Source organism: Panulirus ornatus, chromosome 64, assembly GCF_036320965.1.
Source record: "Panulirus ornatus isolate Po-2019 chromosome 64, ASM3632096v1, whole genome shotgun sequence".
Classification (NCBI taxonomy): domain Eukaryota; kingdom Metazoa; phylum Arthropoda; class Malacostraca; order Decapoda; family Palinuridae; genus Panulirus; species Panulirus ornatus.
In genome coordinates, this window is record NC_092287.1 from 3,226,756 (window position 1) to 3,246,205 (window position 19,450).

General features: G+C 37.5%; 2 protein-coding genes across 19 annotated transcripts in view; one reads left to right on the plus strand and one right to left on the minus strand.

Annotated features, from left to right (window-relative positions):
* The window catches only part of LOC139746279 (3'-5' RNA helicase YTHDC2-like), a 251,303-nt gene that overhangs the window by 87,315 nt on the left and 144,538 nt on the right, over positions 1–19,450 (minus strand). For 3 of the 7 annotated variants that reach the window (XM_071657349.1, XM_071657348.1, XM_071657345.1), the window contains exon 1: positions 3,384–3,516. The exons of 1 other annotated variant lie outside the window; for it this stretch is intronic. In XM_071657349.1, the coding sequence (XP_071513450.1) occupies positions 3,384–3,398 (15 nt within the window). In that variant the 5' untranslated portion in view covers positions 3,399–3,516. 3 more of the 7 variants (XM_071657350.1, XM_071657346.1, XM_071657351.1) reach the window with 2 other exon arrangements.
* LOC139746288 (uncharacterized) overlaps positions 3,408–19,450 on the plus strand; it is a 30,136-nt gene continuing 14,093 nt past the window's right edge. For 2 of the 12 annotated variants that reach the window (XM_071657365.1, XM_071657366.1), the window contains exons 1-6: positions 3,409–3,656; positions 6,601–6,776; positions 8,032–8,260; positions 8,902–9,058; positions 12,410–12,536; positions 14,612–14,839. In XM_071657365.1, the coding sequence (XP_071513466.1) occupies positions 3,538–3,656; positions 6,601–6,776; positions 8,032–8,260; positions 8,902–9,058; positions 12,410–12,536; positions 14,612–14,839 (1,036 nt within the window). In that variant the 5' untranslated portion in view covers positions 3,409–3,537. Of the gene's footprint in view, positions 3,657–4,459; positions 4,540–5,760; positions 6,217–6,600; positions 6,777–8,031; positions 8,261–8,901; positions 9,059–12,409; positions 12,537–14,611; positions 14,840–19,450 lie in introns of all 12 variants that reach the window. The other 10 variants (XM_071657373.1, XM_071657375.1, XM_071657370.1 and 7 more) reach the window with 9 other exon arrangements.

Consider the following 19,450-nt stretch of genomic DNA (forward strand, 5'->3'; position numbering starts at 1 on the left):
AATGAAAGAATGGACCAAACCACCCACATACACATGTATATACACCAGATTTGTATTCAGCGTAGAATATACTTATTATGAGTTTTTAAAGGAAATCTATTTTTCTGAGAAAAATGCCAAAAATTGAAGGTAATACTTCATGGTATTTTTTGGCTCCAAAAACTTTTTGTTTCAAAACTGAAAAACAAAATATTCAAATGCTTTGATACTTGAAATAATCAAGGAAAATATATCAAAATGCTCTCATTTACTGATACATACCCAGTAAATATGTTGCAAAGGAGCAGAAAATATTTTGAAATTGACTTCATTTAACAGCTTAATCTAATGTCATAAAGACGGCTAAATGATATTTTAACACCAGATTTGTATTCAGCATGAAAAAAATTCTTATAATGAGTTTTTAAATGAAATCATTTTCTAAGAAAAATGCCAAAAATTGAAGGTAATAGTTCAGGGTATTTTTTAGCTCAGAAATTTTTTTTTCAAAATTGAAAGACAAAATATTCAAACACTACTTAAACAATCACGGAAAATATATCATAATGCTCTCAGTCACCGATACATACACAGTAAATATGATGCAAAGGAACAGAAATTTTTAAAACTGACTTCATTTAACAGCTTAATTGGGTGTCATTAAGAGGACTAAATGTCATTCTAACACCAGACTTCTGTTCAGCATGAAAAATACTTCTTATAATGAGTTTTTAAAGGAAATCTATTTTACTGAGAAAAGTACCAAAAATTGAAGGATATTTTCTAACTCCAAAACTTTTTGTTTCAAAATTGAAAGATAAGATATTAAAACATTTCTATACTTGAAATAATCATGGAAAATATACCATAATGCTCTCAGTCCCTGATACACAGTCAGCAAATATAATACAAAGGCAACAGAAAATATTTTAAAATTGACTTCATTAAACAGCTTAACTGAATGTCATAAAGACAACTTAACATTATTTCAACACCAGATTTGCATTCAGCAAGAAAAACACTTCTTATGTTGAATCTTTACAGGAAATCTATTTTTCTGAGAAAAATACCAAAAATTGAAGGAAATACTTGAGATTTTTGGCTCAAAAAACTTCTTGTTTCAAAATTCAAAAACAAGATATTCAAACATTTCTGTACTTGAAATAATCATGGAACATATAATCCTCTCGGTTACCGATTCATACCCAGTAAATACGGATCAGAAGATATTTGAAAATTGACTTCATTCAACAGCTTAATTGAATATCATAAAGAACGACTAAATGATATTTTAACTCCTGATTTGTATTCAGCATGAAAAATACTTCTTATAATGAAAAATACTTCTTATAATCTATTTTTCTGAGAAAAATGCCAAAAATTAAGGGTATTTCTTAGCTCAAAAAACTTTTTGTTTCAAAATTGAAAGATAAGTTATGCAAACACTTTTATACTTGAAATAATCATGAAAAATATATGATAATGCTCTCATTTACGGAACATACTCAGTAAATAAGATGCAGAGGAACAGAAATATTTTAAAATTGACTTCATTTAACAGCTTAAATAGGTGTCATTTTTTTTAAGAGCACTAAACATTATCTTAACACCAAATTTGTATTATTTAGCATGAAAAATACTTCTTACAATGAATTTTTAAGGGAAATCTTATTTTCTGAGAAAAATACCAAAAACTGAAGGTAATAGTTACAGTGGCATATCTTGGGTTTGGCAGGTAGGGTAGGTGCCCTGGGCGCCACTCAACAGGTTTGTTTTTTGACATATGCTACACGATTGACATTTCTAATGGTTTGGTTTTGTGAGATAAAAAAGAAACTCACCTACTTTTCAACTATAGTTATATTTTGCTACTATCAGTTGCATTACTGCTTCTACATTACAATTCTGATCAAATAAGTCTTTACGTTTTTAAGAGTTTATATAAATTTAAGTTTGGCCTACTTCAATAGTTTATAATTACACTGTATATATTTTTGTATTCATTCACTGTATGTACATTTTTAATCAAGCCAGGGGCACAATTTCAGTGCTTGCCATAGCGGCTATTTCCCCTAAATCCGCCCCTGTATATTTGTACTACTGCTTTATCAAGTAAGCTGTTCTTTTGTCAAAATTACATACTGCACATCTGGCCCTGATTACAGTATATCATATGAATTATGGATTACCGTGCTAATATACCAACTACCACAATTCCACTTTTAGGGGAGGTTTTCAATGGCTTTGATGATGGTGACTGTGGCCAAATTATCCCTCACAGAATCATTAAGTGTATTAAGCATGACTGTCCAACTGAATTCTAAAAATACATATAGCAGATCTCCCTATTGAACAAATACGGTACCAGTGAAAAATACAGGAAATCAGTGAGACCACCAAAAACCACACAACAAATGTCGTCAGCAATGAAATTTCAATCTAAACCTCAAGACTGTACAGTACAGACTCGACTAAATCCAATAACTGCTGAAGCACTTCTGGTATATACAAGATCTAGCTACAGCCATGTACCAGTACAAGGCACCAACATCTGTTGGACTATGTTCCTCCCGCACTAGGCCAGACAAAGTAGAAGTGTCTATTCAACAATTACGTCACTAGCTATATGAATCCTCCCAACCCCATTTTACTCTTAACCTAACCTAGCCAAACATAACCTACTCTAGCCTTGCACTACAGAATCTCTCATAATGCTTGAGTAGTCTAGCAAATAATCTGTGCTTACAGTGTCACAACTGTTGTATAGAGGGCTCTCATCTACCTGAGGTGCCATGCCCCACAGGTGTTAGTACCACTTACAGGTGAATACCTATGACAAATGTGGCCATCAGTCATTAAGACAGTGCATAAAATGCACATATTTGAGTGCGCTACTGGCGATGAACTCTGTAAGTCTGTTTCTTCTACTTAAATCATTCTCAATAAAAGCTTTTACTTTTTCTAAGTGAATATATAAGTTACTGTAGTAGATTACTTACGAGATTTGGTCTGTGCTCCAGAGAAAAAAAAATATAATCGTTGCCACTTCAATGACCTTCGACCCGATGCATACGGAGGAACCGTCTAATCACAACACTTATGCACATCAATGAGTTATATTGCACCATGTAATTAGTGAAGGACTACGGGGATTACTTAATAACCTGTGTCCAGCCGCCGCCACACTGCCCTTGAAAACATTTGCCCGTCTCGCCCACCACACTATACACTTCACCACACTTCACCGCTACTTCAGCACAACAACCTCTCGATCCCGCGTTATTAATCACCTCCTACGTCACTTATACCCAGACCTGTATCAATCAATCGTGGCGGATCAACCAATTAATCTCTACTGTCCGCTCGAGAACCCTCGTACAAATATATCCTGGCGAATGTGTTACCGTTTTGGCGTCCATGTCCGGGACCTGTGGTGGTCAGGATCACAACACAACCCCCCACCACCAGTGTTGTTGTTGTTGTCTGTCTGGTGGGTAAATGCTTTACCCCCTGACCCCTTGAAGACTCATATTGTGTTTGAGGTTCTTGACCTGCTTCATGCACTCCCCTACCCATAATCCAATACAGAAAAATAAACAGCCAGTGCAGCAAGAGGTAATAGGACTTTATAAGGCAACTCCAGGACTGAGGGGGGCAAGAAGTAGTGCTTGCTTGAGGTTAGGCCGTGGTGAAGTATTGACTTTTTATTAATAATAATTCACTTTCATGGCCTTCTCTTCACGGTATATTTTGATTTTGTGTTTGAGGAGAAAATGACATTCTTAGGACCATTGATCTCATGTTAGAAATAAAGTTGTTGAGAAATGAACCTTACGACATAGCGAAGGCTCTGACAATCATGGTAAAGTTGGGGTTCGGTGTATCAATATTACTTAAGGGTATAACACACAAAGCCGAAGGAATATATGCTAGGCCAACCGGTGTAGCTTGGTGTAAAAAAAATTACACTAATAGCACATCAATTGCCTAGTACTGCTCCGCATCCCTACTGGCTTTAAATATTGAGTGAGCTGTAGTGATAGTGTAGGAGTTACAGAATACAGTAAGTTAGGGACCATGATACCGAGTGTTATATTTCATAATATACGAGGTGGTAGCGGATATATGTATATTAAGAGAATGTTGGGTTAAGAATTGAATAGCAGGTAAAACATAAATGTAACTCCAAAAACCTTAGAAGCTGAAATGGTTAGAAATAAACCAACGTTATATCTATCAGAACTAGGATCCGGTGGGTATTCACTGCTAGTTTGCTTACACCCAGCACCATGTTAGTGGTACATTTTCACAACAGTGATGGGAGCTACGTTTCAAATAAGAATAATGGGCAGTACAGTAATTCTTAACAACTAGGAAGGTTAGATGAAGTTTTCATATGTTCTGTTGATTGTGTACAGGTGAATTACCTACTTTTATATTAACCTTGCTGTTTCCTTGATATACATGTTGCTTTTCATAGTGTCACTCAGCATGAAAGATAAAACTTAGGTCCTCTGCAAGTATTTCTGCAATCACAACACTCTGTATAGCACCGAAAATGTAAGTACTTGAACTTATTTCCTAAAGCTAATTTCGATGTGGGACTGAAATGAACTTAAGTGATTGTTCTTACCTGTTACGTAGGTAGAAAACTACAGCATTCAAGAGTTCTTATCTCGTCAGTATGCAGTTATGCCAATTATTCACCTCTGCACACTTCATCTTATTTCACCTCCACTCCTACATCTAATAATCATTCTTTTTATTGCACTGAATATATTTTATCTACACCTTTACAGCATCTTTGAATATGGAAGCAGTAAGTTGATACAATTCATCATGCAAAAATTCTGTATTTCCCTTTATATCTCTTTCTAGATCTCACTTTTTTCCTACTACTGTATTGAATGTAAAAAAATCACAACAGTATGGCCCTGCAACATTATAAGCATGTTGGGTATAACCATATCGTCCACTCTATCCTGAAAAACCTGTATAATGGGCATCACAAAATCTGCTTCCTTAAATTTGAGGTATTGCATAATTGCTGTATGTATTTCTCTTTGGAGCAGCTACAGTATTCCATATTTTCAAAGGTTTTATTTGGTGCAGTGTGGAGTGCTGCTCACTTATCAGGAGTGGCTCTTCTTCCATCCTTCTCTTACCCTAAGTGGAATAAGAAGCCTTCATCATAGTAACTTTCCTGCTGCCACTTCTGGTCAACTGCCTCCTATTTGTTCTACATGTATTAACTTGGCCACTGTTCCCATGAACTTTCTGTGTATTTCCCAGCCACCAAGGCCTGGACCCACATCGTGGCTGCTGCCTCCTGCAATTTCTTTGTGGAGATCAGCCACATCGTGGTTGACATATCTCCTTTTTTCAAATGGTGAAACTGTGGAATTCTGTTCTTTCTCTGGCCTTTCCATCTTCCTACAGCTTTTCCTATGTTGAAAGTCAGGCCTACAAACACCTGAGGACCTGAAATTATTTTTTTTCTATATTTTTCATATACTCCTCTTTTCTTTTCATCTAAGGTGGCCATTACTGAGGCAAGTTGTCCATGCCATATCTGCTACTATCAAAGTGAGAATCAGATACTAAATCAAAAAATATTTTTATGATAGCAGTACAATTTCAAAGAAATGCAAAATGTACTTAGGCTCATATAAAAACAATCACAAGTGATAATTACATAATATATCAAACATACTGAATTTTCTGTTTTTGAAAAGGACAAAATCTTGAATCAAGGCATAGTAATCCAAATCTCATTTTCAGCTGGCACAAGTGCTGGAGAAGTCAACCGTTCTTATGATATGCTCAAGTCTAGATGACACACCTGTGCAAAGTTTAGGGTCCCCAGAAGTGCAGGCCAAGGTCACCACTGTACCTTACATGCCTCTGCTAAAGATTGGCAGTGCTCAAGAACAAGGTTCTGCAAGTGTGTACAGTTCTAGAGGAGATGTATTTTGCTGCAAATATCCTTAATAAAAATGTCCAAAAACAAAATGTTTCGCAAACTTTTTGAATTTGTGTATCACACTAATTACCAGAAAAAAATAAAAAGATTGCTGCTTGTTCATTGATGTTCAGAAACATATTTGAAGAACTTTATTGACTCAAGAGTGTGTTCTTATATTTTTGAAGTGCATTATGTATATGCAAGTTATAGTAAATTTAAGTGACCAGATCAAATTTGGCTTGGCTCTACTGTAATAAAAAGAACAGTTTAAGGTAAGAGTTCAATTTCCATTTTACAGTGAATGAACTTGCAAACACTTTAAGAAGCCATCTTGATTTCTTTTTTTACAATGATGCATATTTTAAGGTATCATATAAAAAAGTGACACAGGTGACATTCTGTGAGGCTAATCACTTTAGAAGGTATTCAAAGGTGTCCTCAAAAAATTTGATTGTTACTGTGATGATCTGTGAGGTTAAACACTGATAAACATTAATACTTTTTGTGCTTGATGATCTGTGAGGTTAAACACTGATAAACATTAATACTTTTTGTGATAACTTTTTTTAAGGTTAATGATTACTTTGTGTTTAACATACATATAACGTTGACACTATTCGTGAATTACAGTTAAACTTTTTTTTCTATAATTTCAGGCTTTTCACAGATAAGATGGTAAAGTTTGCAGAGGCTGAGAAGCGTGGCCGTGGTGGTGAGGGTAGTGACAGGAGATATGCTCCTGTAGTGATGGTTGAGAGAGCTAAGATGAGTCGTGCCATGTGGGAATCACTAAAGGCACACATCATCAGAGACCGTAAGAGGAAAAAAGAAGGTTAGATGATATGGGGAGTACTGGTACAGTACTCAACAGTTTTGTTTTATGGAATTTCCATTTCTTTGATAATCTATGTATCACATCATTTGCTTATGTTTATTTATATCCTGCCTGTATTCACCAGTTTTACAGCAACATCGCTCATTTAGAACCTTCACAAGGCACTGTGATTTAAGCTCATTATTGAAGCTTCATCTCTCTGCTTTACGTATTTAAATTCTCATTTAGTCTTTTTACCTTACCTTTGATCATCTTTGCTCTCTCTCTCCCTATCCCCATTCAATATATTCATGTGATTATGATCACCACATACATTCTTCACATGTTTTCCTTTACTTTATCACACTTTTGCTTCATCTGAGTGTATATCTCTGATTTCCTCACCATTCAACATGTGGTGGGAAATTGAATTTGTAGATTGACGTTCATAGCTCCCTATCATGTAAAATCAGATTTAAATCCATAACACCGAAAGTGTTACGGTTGCTATCAATTGACACCATTTTTCTCATGATACTTGTGCAGCTAAATGCATCACCCTTTCATTTTAGTTCATCAAATATTGTAGGGAATATGCATTACTAATTGATGCTTTGATTGAGTAAGTAATGTAGGGGTAAAAGAGATGTGTGGTAATTAAAAGAATGCTGTTGAGAGAGCAGAAAAGAGTTTGCAGAATGGCATGGACATGTGGAGAGAATGAATGAGGAAAGGTTGACAAACAGGATGTGCACGTCAGAAGTGGAAGGAACAAGGAGAACATGGAGACCAAATTGGATATGGAAAGATGGTGTGAAAAAGATTTTGAGCTATTGGAGCCTGAACATTTGTGAGGGCAAAAGGCATGCATGGGATAGTGTGAATTGGAGTGATGTGGTATACTTGGGTCATTGTTCTCTCAATGGACTGAACCAGGGCATGTGAAACATCCAGGGTAAACTATGGAAAGGTCTGAGGGGCCTGGATGCAGAAGGGGCCTTTGGTTTTGGTGCATTAAACATGCCACCTAAAGAATGGATGTGAGCAAATGTGGCCTTTCTTCATCTGTTCCTGGCACTACCTCACTGGGGTGGGAAACGGTAATCAAGTATGAAAGAAAGAAAAAAGAATTGACACTTGCAAATACAGTACCATGTAGACATGCTCCTCCATATTTCAGACTCTTCAGTTTGTCTTGAAATATTGAATTACTCTAATTGGAACTATTTTCAGTAAAGTCTGTATTGAAGTATGGAACTGAATTGACTTGCAGAGCAAGAGGCTGATGCAGAGGAAGAAAGATTGCGAAAGGAGCGTGAAAATCGGAAGAAGCAGCATATCATGACTCTGGAGGAAACTAGGGAGAAACTCTCACAAATGGAACAAGATCTTAATGATTTAAAAAATCAAAAGCATCAACTTTTCCAAGAATTGAAGGTTGTTCTAAATGAGGATGCAACACGAAAACGAGCTCAACAACAGCAAAATTATCTCAAGGAAAGGTGCATCCTTATGTTCACCCACTGTTGTCTCTCTTTTGTTATCTTCTGTTCTGTAAAGTATGCTTTTAATTAGTACTGAATCCTGAGAGAGAGAGAGAGAGAGAGAGAGAGAGAGAGAGAGAGAGAGATTAGAAGTAAAAAAGTGAGAAGGGATAAGAGGAAGTGTAATGCAAGATAGGGAGTTTACAAGGAGAGTGTATGATAGTACAATTAAACGGGTTGGTGCGACAGTAAGACCACCTTTGACATGGGGAAATAAAGTGGAAAAGTACTGTAGGAAGAGAAGTGGTGGAAAAATGTGTGGAATTGTGTAGGCAAGGATGGCATGTTAGGAAAGGGATAAGTGAAGACTCTTTTGCCTTAGCCACCTTCTTGATGAGAGTTGCCAAAGGAAACAGGCATCAGAGACATAGATAGGTGGATAGTAATGATGAGAAAACATGAACATTAAATAATTACTAAATAAGTGTATTGTTGGCATATGAATGTGACTCTTCAATGTAATTGTAATTCTTTTTTCAAAGTGTTTAACAATTACCTGCAAAGACTGAATACTGTTTGTGCATAAAAGCCAAAAATTTTATCATGATTGGTATTCAATTATTTAATATTATGAAGTAAATTATAACATTGGTTTCCAGTGAACTGATCCCAGTGCACTCATATCCTCACGGTACAATCCCAATAGGGAGCCATCCACAGATGCTCTTCCAATCAAATCTTGTGCCTGGGCGAGGATCTATGCCCATCCATGGATACAAGGTACCTCAAGCCCAACCTCAGCCACTAATCCCTCCTGTAAGTATGCCATATATTTCTTATTTCTTTGAACTATTTATTTGGTAATCTATGTGAAGATTCACTTGATTTTCGTATTGGTACTTTGTCTCATTTTTAGTGAAATATGTTTGCTGTTGTTGGAAATAACTGATAAAAAAAATAAGTTGATGATTTGGAAGGTATATATAGTATGTCTGGGAGATGAAATGACTCATTAAGTCAGTGTCATAATTATCTCAGGGAAAAACTGCCGACATTGACAGAACAAAAGCAGACCTAAAATTTCTTTATTCAGATATACAGTGCATAAATCTTGACACAATGAAGGCATATACATGGATAATAATAATGTGAGTAAAATACTAAAGAGGTTTTTATAATCATTTGATCAAACCAATTATCCATCTAATGAAAAATGACCCAAATGAATTAATTTAAAAAGTGATCTCTAAGTGATAGCTAAGCTAAGCTAAGCACACCAATCCATTGTACTTTTAAAGTGCCATTGACAGCATTCCCATGTATTCAGCAGTAGTACCAAACTTGTCTTTTAAGGAATGCAAGACACTTTTGATATGGGCACCAAACATTCTTTTAAGAGTGAGCATAGACATTGGGGTAATTCCAGAGAGTTTGAAACTCACTAAGTAACCCTGCTCCTTATGGTAGAACTACCACCCAAAAGTACTAATGCAATGTAAGTAATAATTCTGAAGTCCTAACATATAAAATGAATAACTTTATAGAATTAGATAGGTAAGAAAATCATGCCTTTCTTAGCTTTGTCATCACCATGATATAATTGTAAGTAGTGCTAGAGAACAAACAAAATGGTGATTTGTCATCTTAGTTTTTTAATGTTAACTGAGATGGCATGGGCAACTGAATGCCCTAGTCATGGCCATCTCATTAACACTGTATACAGTGTTCATAAAAAAACTTTGTTTGCTCCCATATATTTTCAAAGGCAATATACAGCTAAGGTTTGTTGTAGGCACAAACATATGATGCTCTCAGGGTGAAATCATCATACATTGGGTTGCTGAGACAAGTGTTTCGAATGGCATGAGCAGCAGCTACCCACCTTTGTACCTTAGGCTGTCTTGAGGTGACACTGATCTCTCTTAATTCTTCCAGGCTGATTTCTCACTTGGAAGCAAGAAAATGTGGGTACACATGAGATTTCTAGGTGTACACGGTGCTCAGAACACATGATCAGGCAGCTTTTTCAAGTATGACCTAATCTCATTCAGATCAAGACCCTATAAACCCAAAACATTGACCTAGAATACTTCAGGAACCTTGCCAATTCCATGCCCAAATGTCTTAAGATGGTAATCAAGGCCAACAGAGAAATGACAAAGTAATAAAATGTGGGTGTGACATTGTCTTTGAAGATGTATGAGGAAGTGGACAAGGTTTTTCGTGCACAGAATAGAGTGAATTGGAATGATGTGGTTTACTGGGGTCAATGTGCTGTCAGTGGACTGAACCAGGGCATGTGAAACATCTAGGGTACCCATGGAAAGGTCTATGGGTTGTAGATGTAAATAGGGAGCTGTGGTTTCTGTGCATTGAACATGACAGCTTGAGGATGGATGTGAGCAGATGTGGCCTTTTTTTGTCTAATATATATAGCCTTGGGAAGGTATTTGATTGACCAACCCCTAGTGGTGGGTGAACAGCTGGGTTGACTGTGGGTGGACCAACTGCCACAACCAGAATTGGAACCTATTTACTCAACCGTGGGCAGCCTGTGAATCATCACAGTCCACATATTTTACATTGACTTTGCAAAAGCTTTGATAAATGCAACTATGGTTTCATAGTATTTGAAATGGATAAAGTGGGAAATCTGGTAAAGCCAGTAGAATCAGACCATAATATTCATTGTAAACCAGTTATTGGCTGGACCTTTCATGGTAATTTGCAGTGTGTCTGCAGGAATAGTAGTTGCATCTCTTATGTTTCCCATTCTCATGTCTGATAAAGATGATACTGGAAAGAGTAGTGTAAAAATCTCATCCATAAAAGATACAACCACAAGCAAATATCATTCAGTTCATATAGTGTACCACCCAACTATCAAACTGCTTAACCAAGATAAGTTTCATCTACAATGAATTATTTTGGGAAAGTGAAGAAATACAATCTCATGCAGAATACTGTGCTTGACACAAACAGATAAAATCATATCACAAAGGAAATGCACAAAAGATGTAATCATACAAGGTGTCCTAGAAAGACCTCTAGAGTTCCAGTCATTAAGTACAACTAAATGCATTTACATGCAATGCTTCTCATTTCAATAACTTGGTGTGAAATCTCTCCAAATTTTACTGTCATGTGATGCACCTAGATGACAATACCAATGATAGCTTGTGCAAGAGGAAAGCACAATGCAAGTTGTGGTTAGTGGAATTCACAGAGCTGTTAAAGGGACTCATACTGAATAGCAGTAGATGTCAATAAAAATTGGAGAAATTTCCTACTAAAATTCAAAGTGGAAAAGATTATATGTTAACAGTTAATAAATATTAGTGATTGAAACTCCAGAGGTCTTTCTTGGATAGCCTGTACATGATATTACCTACAGAAAGTACAATAGAGCAACATTTTGCTTGTTCAGAAACCATAAACCTTCTATACAAGAGAGACAAACCAGTGATGACACTCTTCAGAGCAGTTTTACTCTCCAGACTAGAACATTATTTTGTTCTAGCATTGCCATTCATGGTGGGCAGTATTTTTTATTTAAAAATGTTGAGAGATCATTCACATCCTACAAAACCTTTTCCAGGTGGCAAAACCAGTGGGATCCATTGAAAGCTCTGAGACTTTATTGAACACAGACTATAAATATACCATAATTACAAATGGATTATCCTGGAAGGCATTATTCAGAATTTATATTAAAAAGATTATTCTTTGTTGGCATGATAGGTATGGAAGAATATATCACCTCTAAGATCAAAAGGTGCCATAAGCGCAAGAATGGAAAACATTGTAAACATCCAGAACCCAAGACTATTCAACTCACTACCTGCAAGTATTGAAAACAATTTTCATTAACCAGCAGGGAACTTTGAAGAAAAATCTTATGGATTTTTTTCACAGCTCACTTTGGTGCATACTCTTTGCGCATTTCCTGCCAGTTTCTTCAACCACCCTTCACATTCTGCCTTCTCTTACCTACTCTTCTCTCCTCTACTTCTCGCCTTACTGTAGCCATGCTTGATTTTTTTTCATCATTCCATTTCACAATATCCAAAAGGTGTTATTCATTGTTCATAGGCTTAGCATTTGTTACATGATATATACTAGTGTGCAAAAATATGCTAGATTTATGAACAAACCCATTTTCTGTAGGGTTCTCTCAAGCGTTCACATTCACCATCACCACCACCTCAAGGAAGCTATCAGCAGATGCCATACAACTTTAAGAATTTGTCTGGACATCCACCTCCTAGTGTACCTGTAACGTTGCCAACAACCAGTAAGTCCAAGTCTGTATTTTATGTTTTAAGCTTTCTTTAATGCCCTTCATCATTGTTTGGTGCATGTGTGTGTACAGTACTTTTGTCCTAGATAGTAATCAGAAACCCTCAGTTTTAATATTATAAGAAGCTGTGTTGGTCATTGGAGATAGAGGGTAAGGTGCAGGGAAATACAGAAAGTACCTATGAATAATAGGACAAGCTTAAGGTGAAAAGATTGTCTGCAAGAATGTATGGCTGATTTAGTGAATTAACTATTTCAGTTGTAAGCTTGGTCTTATTTTGTGTTTCCAAAAAAGGGACATATAAGGGAGCCAAGTGAGGATATTCCTTCTAAGGCTCAGTTCTCCATTCTTAACGCTACCTCACTAGTGCGGGAAATGGTGAATATGTATGGAATTTTTTTTTATATACTTTGTCGCTGTCTCCCGCATTAGCAAGGTAACGCAAGGAAACAGACAAAAGAATGGCCCAACCCACCCATCCACATACACTCCCACGCATGCACATATACATCTATACATTTCAACGTATACATACATATACATACACAGACATCTACATATATACACATGTAAATATTCATACTTGCTGCCTTTATCCATTCCAGTCGCCGTCCAGCCTTACATGAAATAGTACCACACACACACACACACAAACCCCACGCGCATGCAAGGTAGCACTAGGAAAAGACAACAAAGACCACATTCATTCACACTCGGTCTCTAGCTGTCATGTGTAATGCACCAAAACCACAGCTCCCTTTCCACATCCAGGCCCTACAAAACTTTCCATGATATACCCCAGACGCTTCACATGCCCTGGTCCAATCCATTGACAGCACATTGACCCCAGTATACCACATCGTTTCAATTCACTCTATTCCTTGCATGCCTTTCACCCTCCTGTATGTCCAGACCCCAGTCATTCAAAATCTTTTTCACTCCATCCTTCCACCTCTAATTTGGTCTCCCACTTCTCGTTCCCTCCACCTCTGACACACATATCCTCTTTGTCAATCTTTCCTCACTCGTTCTCTCCATGTGACCAAACCATTTCAATACACCCTCTTCTGCTCTTTCAACCACACTCTCTTTATTACCACACATCTCTCTTACCCTCTCATTACTTACTCCATCAAACCACCTTACAGCACATAATGTGCTCAAACATTTCATTTCCAACACACCCACCCTTTTCTGTACAACCCTATCTATAGCCCATGCCTCGCAACCATGTAACATTGTTGGAACTACTATTCCTACTACTCTGTAGCAATTTTCAGTCACCAAAGTTATGTCATAATAATTATGCAATGATAACAGCTGTCTATCATGAGCTCAGTTTTACAGTGTTGTATTTATTTTGTGATATTGACTAGTAGTAATAAAAAATAATTTCTTTTGTTTTGAAAAGTGCTGCACTGGGGGGTAACCTCTGGATTAAGCATGCCCCAGTGAATGTGTTTAGGAAAAAATTCTAAGTTATATGAACAGAATTAGATCAGATAGGTTTTGAATGTCAGTGAAAATACTGCAGGAACTATCTGTTCATTAACTGTAGTTCATAGAAATTTGAAAAGCCTATCATTTCATACAAGCAGTATAATAAATAATGAGGTTTTACAGTAGTGTAACATTTGGGGCTTATGCAGACTGCTGAGAATGTGTCTAGGAGAGCAGAATTAGGGAAGGAAACCAAGTAATATCAATCAGAACTCCTTGAACATTAACAGGGTCTAGATAAAATGAAGATAACTGTTCTTAAGTGTGTTCCATACATTTCTGTGTGTGTCATAAATGAAGTGTCTCATTTACAAAAGAAAATTTTAATATTTAATTTTTAGCAAATGATGAAGTAAACTGAACAACATAGGGATATTTAGAATTTCATGGGCACATAATTTAAGTTTTAAACTTTAAGAACCAAACAGTTTGACTTATACAGTACTTCTTTTTGCTTTTGAGGTAAGTATTGTGTTTTTGCTTCAGGTTTCCCATAAAATGTCTTTTTTTTTTTTTTAATTTCTTCCATACTAACTTACCCATTTGTGTGATCCTGTACACTTGTACAGAGGCAGCGAGTGCAAGCAGTGTGTACGTGACGGGTCAGACACCCTACTACCATGGGTCCTCACAGGCTCATGGCAGCTCCAGCCAGTACCAGGCTACCTCTCAGGCTGTGGCATATCTCCCACCTGCGGCACCAACCCACACCAACCCTCCTGCCCCCTCCCAACCCCCACAACCCCCTACCCGAGATGACAAACACCTCCAGCCTGTTTATATGCAGAGCAGTCGAGGTAAGGGTCCATATTTAACTGGAATCATATGTCATTCTTTATATGTTATTGTTTCTGTTATAACAATTTTTATGTGTATCTAAAAGTATTTACAATAAATCTTTCCTAAAGAAGGAAAATAATGAGATTAGAACTGAAATATTAATACTGAAATTCTTTGTACTGCCCTCACCCATCAGTTACAGAGGAGAGAAGGAAATCCAAAGATGGTAAAAGATTTTTTGTTGCACTTCTGTGCATTTGATAATTTTCGATAGTTTTGCTAAAGATAAGTGGGTTAGCTTGTACATGTAGAGCCTGATTTTTTTATAATAGTGTTGTGTGGATATAATTCAACTAATTTTAAAACCCTAATTGTCTTTTGAATAAATATAGCTGTATCGGCTTATTTGAGAATATTTTTACTAATGCTTTGTGCCAGGGTATCTTATTAAGAATCATACTAGCTTCCATTGTAGTTGTTGCAGTACTAAATACAGTAGGTTTATTTTTTGCCTTGAATTAAGGAAAATAAAAGATTTTGATACTCCCATACAATTCTTGGCATCCAAATCTGGAAATACCTTTTTCCTATTGCATATTCATCATTTAGAGCTTATCCAACATATGCTATTATGCTGTTTTTGTAGGAGACATGTGACATGCTTAAATGGTTTGATGGTTTGTCAAAGATCATAGTTAACCCTTTTGCTGTAGCTGTAGTCAGTGATTCAGATGTTGTTTCCCAAAAAGTGTCATTTCACCATGAAAAACTGATAGTGCATATATTACCTTTATAGCTACTTTTCCACATTGAAAAGACCTTAAGATCTGTATATTTGATCATTACATTTCTTAGAATATGGAACACAACTGTTTTTATGGAAGGGGGTGACTGTGTTGTTGACTGGTTGGTAAGGATATTTAATGTATGTATGACTCATGGTGAGGTGCCTGAGGATTGGTGGAATGCATGGATAGTGCCATTGTACAAAGGCAAAGGGGATAAAGGTGAGTGCTAAAATTACAGAGGTATAAGGTTGTTGAGTATTCCTGGGAAATTATATGGGAGAGTATTGACTGAGGGGGTGAAGGCATGTACAGAGCATCAGACTGGGGCAGAGCCGTGTGGTTTCAGAAGTGATTGAGAAAGTGAAGTATTTTAGATATCTGGGAGTGGATTTGACAGCGGATGGAACCATGGAAGCAGAAGCGAGTCACAGGGTGGGGGAGGGGGCAAAAGTTCTGGGAGCGTTGAAAAATGTGTGGAAGGCAAGAACATTATCTTGGAAAGTAAAATTGGGTATGTTTGAAGGAATAGTGGTTCCAACAATGTTATATGGTTGCGAGGCGTGGGCTATAGATAAAGTTGAGCGGAGGAGGGTGGATGTGCTGGAAATGAGATGTTTGAGGACAATATGTGATGTGAGGTGGTTTGATCAAGTAAGTAATGAAAGGGTAAGAGAGATGTGTGGTAATAAAAAGAGTGTGGTTGAGAGAACAGAAGAGGGTGTTTTGAAATGGTTTGGTCACATGGAGAGAACGAGTGAGGAAAGATTGACAAAGAGGATATGTGTGTCAGAGGTGGAGGGAATGAGGAGAAGTGGGAGACCAAATTGGAGGTGGAAAGATGGAGTGAAAAAGGTTTTGAGTGATCGGGACCTGAACATGCAGGAAGGTGAAAGGCGTGCAAGGAATAGAGTGAATTGGAACGATGTGGTATACTGGGGTCAACGTGCTATCAGTGGATTGAAACAGGGCATGTGAAGCGTCTGGGGTAAACCATGGAAAGTTTTGTGGGGCCTGCATGTGGAAAGGGAGCTGTGGTTTCGGCTCATTATACATGACAGCTAGAATGAATGTGGCCTTTGTTGTCTTTTTCTAGCGCTACCTCGCGCGCATGTGGGGGGACGGGGTTGTCATTTCATGTGTGGCGGGGTGGTGACGGGAATTAATAAAGGCAGCAAGCATGAATTATGTACATGTGTATATATGTATATGTCTGTGTATGTATATATATGTATACGTTGAAATTTATAGGTATTCATATGTGTGTGTATGGACGTGTATGTATATACATTTGTATGTGGGTGGGTTGGGCCACTCTTTCGTCTGTTTCCTTGCGCTACCTCGCTGACACGGGAGACAGTGACAAAGTATAATAAATATAAATGTAAATCATATGTATAAGGTATTTAAATGCTCCTAAGTGGGTGATGTGGATCAGTTGGTAATGTCTATATCTAATATTTAACTTCTAGTTTCAAGATGGCAGCACCTACGGAACAACTGTAGCCTTTCTGTGTTGTGGAAGGAATGAAGGAAGAGCACAGGGTGTTTATAAAAAATTTTTAAATCCCATGGCATGAATATGCTTTCTGTGGTGAATGTTAAGTAATTTGTGTAGTCAGAAATACACTAACTGCAGCAAAAGGGTTAAGGTAATCTGCCAGAAGATTGTATAAATGTAAGTCATAACTGTGCCAATATTCACGGTAAAAAATCAAGAATGAGATTTTTGTTTGTTCCTTGAAAGTTGGAAAACAGACCATAATACAGTTTTAGAAGATTATAAGTTGTTGAGATTGTTATAGACAATTTGAATTCATGGTAAACAGAACCAGATTTTTTCAATGAGAAGTGAAGCAATTTCACTATAAAGTATTATGAAGATTTTTCTTTTATAATTGATAGCAGTTTCCTGCATTAGCGAGGTAATACCATGAAACAGATAAAGAAAGACCCATCCACTCTTATACACATATACACACATACATGTACATATACATATATATACACATACATACACATGGTCACAGGAAGAGAATGAGAGGAAAGATTGACAAAGAAGATATACATGTCAGAGGTGGAGAGAATGAGAAGTGGGAGACCAAATTGGAGATGGAATGATGGAGTGAAAAAAAATTTGCGCGATCGGGGCCAGAACATGTAGGAGGGTGAAACGCGTGCAAGGAATAGAGTGAATTGGAACATTGTGATTTACTGGGGTTGACGTGCTGTCATTGGATTGAACCAGGGCATGTGAAGCTTCTGGGGTAAGCTATGGAAAGTTTTGTAGGGCCTGGATGTGGAAAGACAGCTGTGGTTTCGGTGCATTACACATGACAGCTAGAGACTGAATGAACGAATGTGGCCTTTGTTGTCTTTTCCTAGCACTACCTCACATGTGTGTGGGGGAAGGGGGTGCCATTTCATGTGTGGTAGGGTGGTAATGAGAATGAATGAAGGCAGCAAGTATGAATATGTATATATATATATATATATATATATATATATATATATATATATATATATATATGGATTTGTATGTAGCATTTATGGATCTGGAGAAGGCATATGATAGAGTTGATAGAGATGCTCTGTGGAAGGTATTAAGAATATATGGTGTGGGAGGCAAGTTGTTAGAAGCAGTGAAAAGTTTTTATCGAGGATGTAAGGCATGTGTACGTGTAGGAAGAGAGGAAAGTGATTGGTTCTCAGTGAATGTAGGTTTGCAGCAGGGGTGTGTGATGTCTCCATGGTTGTTTAATTTGTTTATGGATGGGGTTGTTAGGGAGGTGAATGCAAGAGTCCTGGAAAGAGGGGCAAGTATGAAGTCTGTTGGGGATGAGAGAGCCTGGGAAGTGAGTCAGTTGTTGTTCGCTGATGATACAGCGCTGGTGGCTGATTCATGTGAGAAACTGCAGAAGCTGGTGACTGAGTTTGGTAAAGTGTGTGGAAGAAGAAAGTTAAGAGTAAATGTGAATAAGAGCAAGGTTATTAGGTACAGTAGGGTTGAGGGTCAAGTCAATTGGGAGGTAAGTTTGAATGGAGAAAAACTGGAGGAAGTGAAGTGTTTTAGATATCTGGGAGTGGATCTGTCAGCGGATGGAACCATGGAAGCGGAAGTGGATCATAGGGTGGGGGAGGGGGCGAAAATTTTGGGAGCCTTGAAAAATGTGTGGAAGTCGAGAACATTATCTCGGAAAGCAAAAATGGGTATGTTTGAAGGAATAGTGGTTCCAACAATGTTGTATGGTTGCGAGGCGTGGGCTATGGATAGAGTTGTGCGCAGGAGGATGGATGTGCTGGAAATGAGATGTTTGAGGACAATGTGTGGTGTGAGGTGGTTTGATCGAGTAAGTAACGTAAGGGTAAGAGAGATGTGTGGAAATAAAAAGAGCGTGGTTGAGAGAGCAGAAGAGGGTGTTTTGAAATGGTTTGGGCACATGGAGAGAATGAGTGAGGAAAGATTGACCAAGAGGATATATGTGTCGGAGGTGGAGGGAACGAGGAGAAGAGGGAGACCAAATTGGAGGTGGAAAGATGGAGTGAAAAAGATTTTGTGTGATCGGGGCCTGAACATGCAGGAGGGTGTAAGGAGGGCAAGGAATAGAGTGAATTGGAGCGATGTGGTATACAGGGGTTGACGTGCTGTCAGTGGAGTGAATCAAGGCATGTGAGGCGTCTGGGGTGGACCATGGAAAGCTGTGTAGGTATGTATACACGTGTGTGGACATGTGTATGTACATGTGTATGGGGGGGGGGGGCATTTCTTTCGTCTGTTTCCTTGCGCTACCTCGCAGACGCGGGAGACAGCGACAAAGTATAAAAAAAAAAAAAAAAAAATAT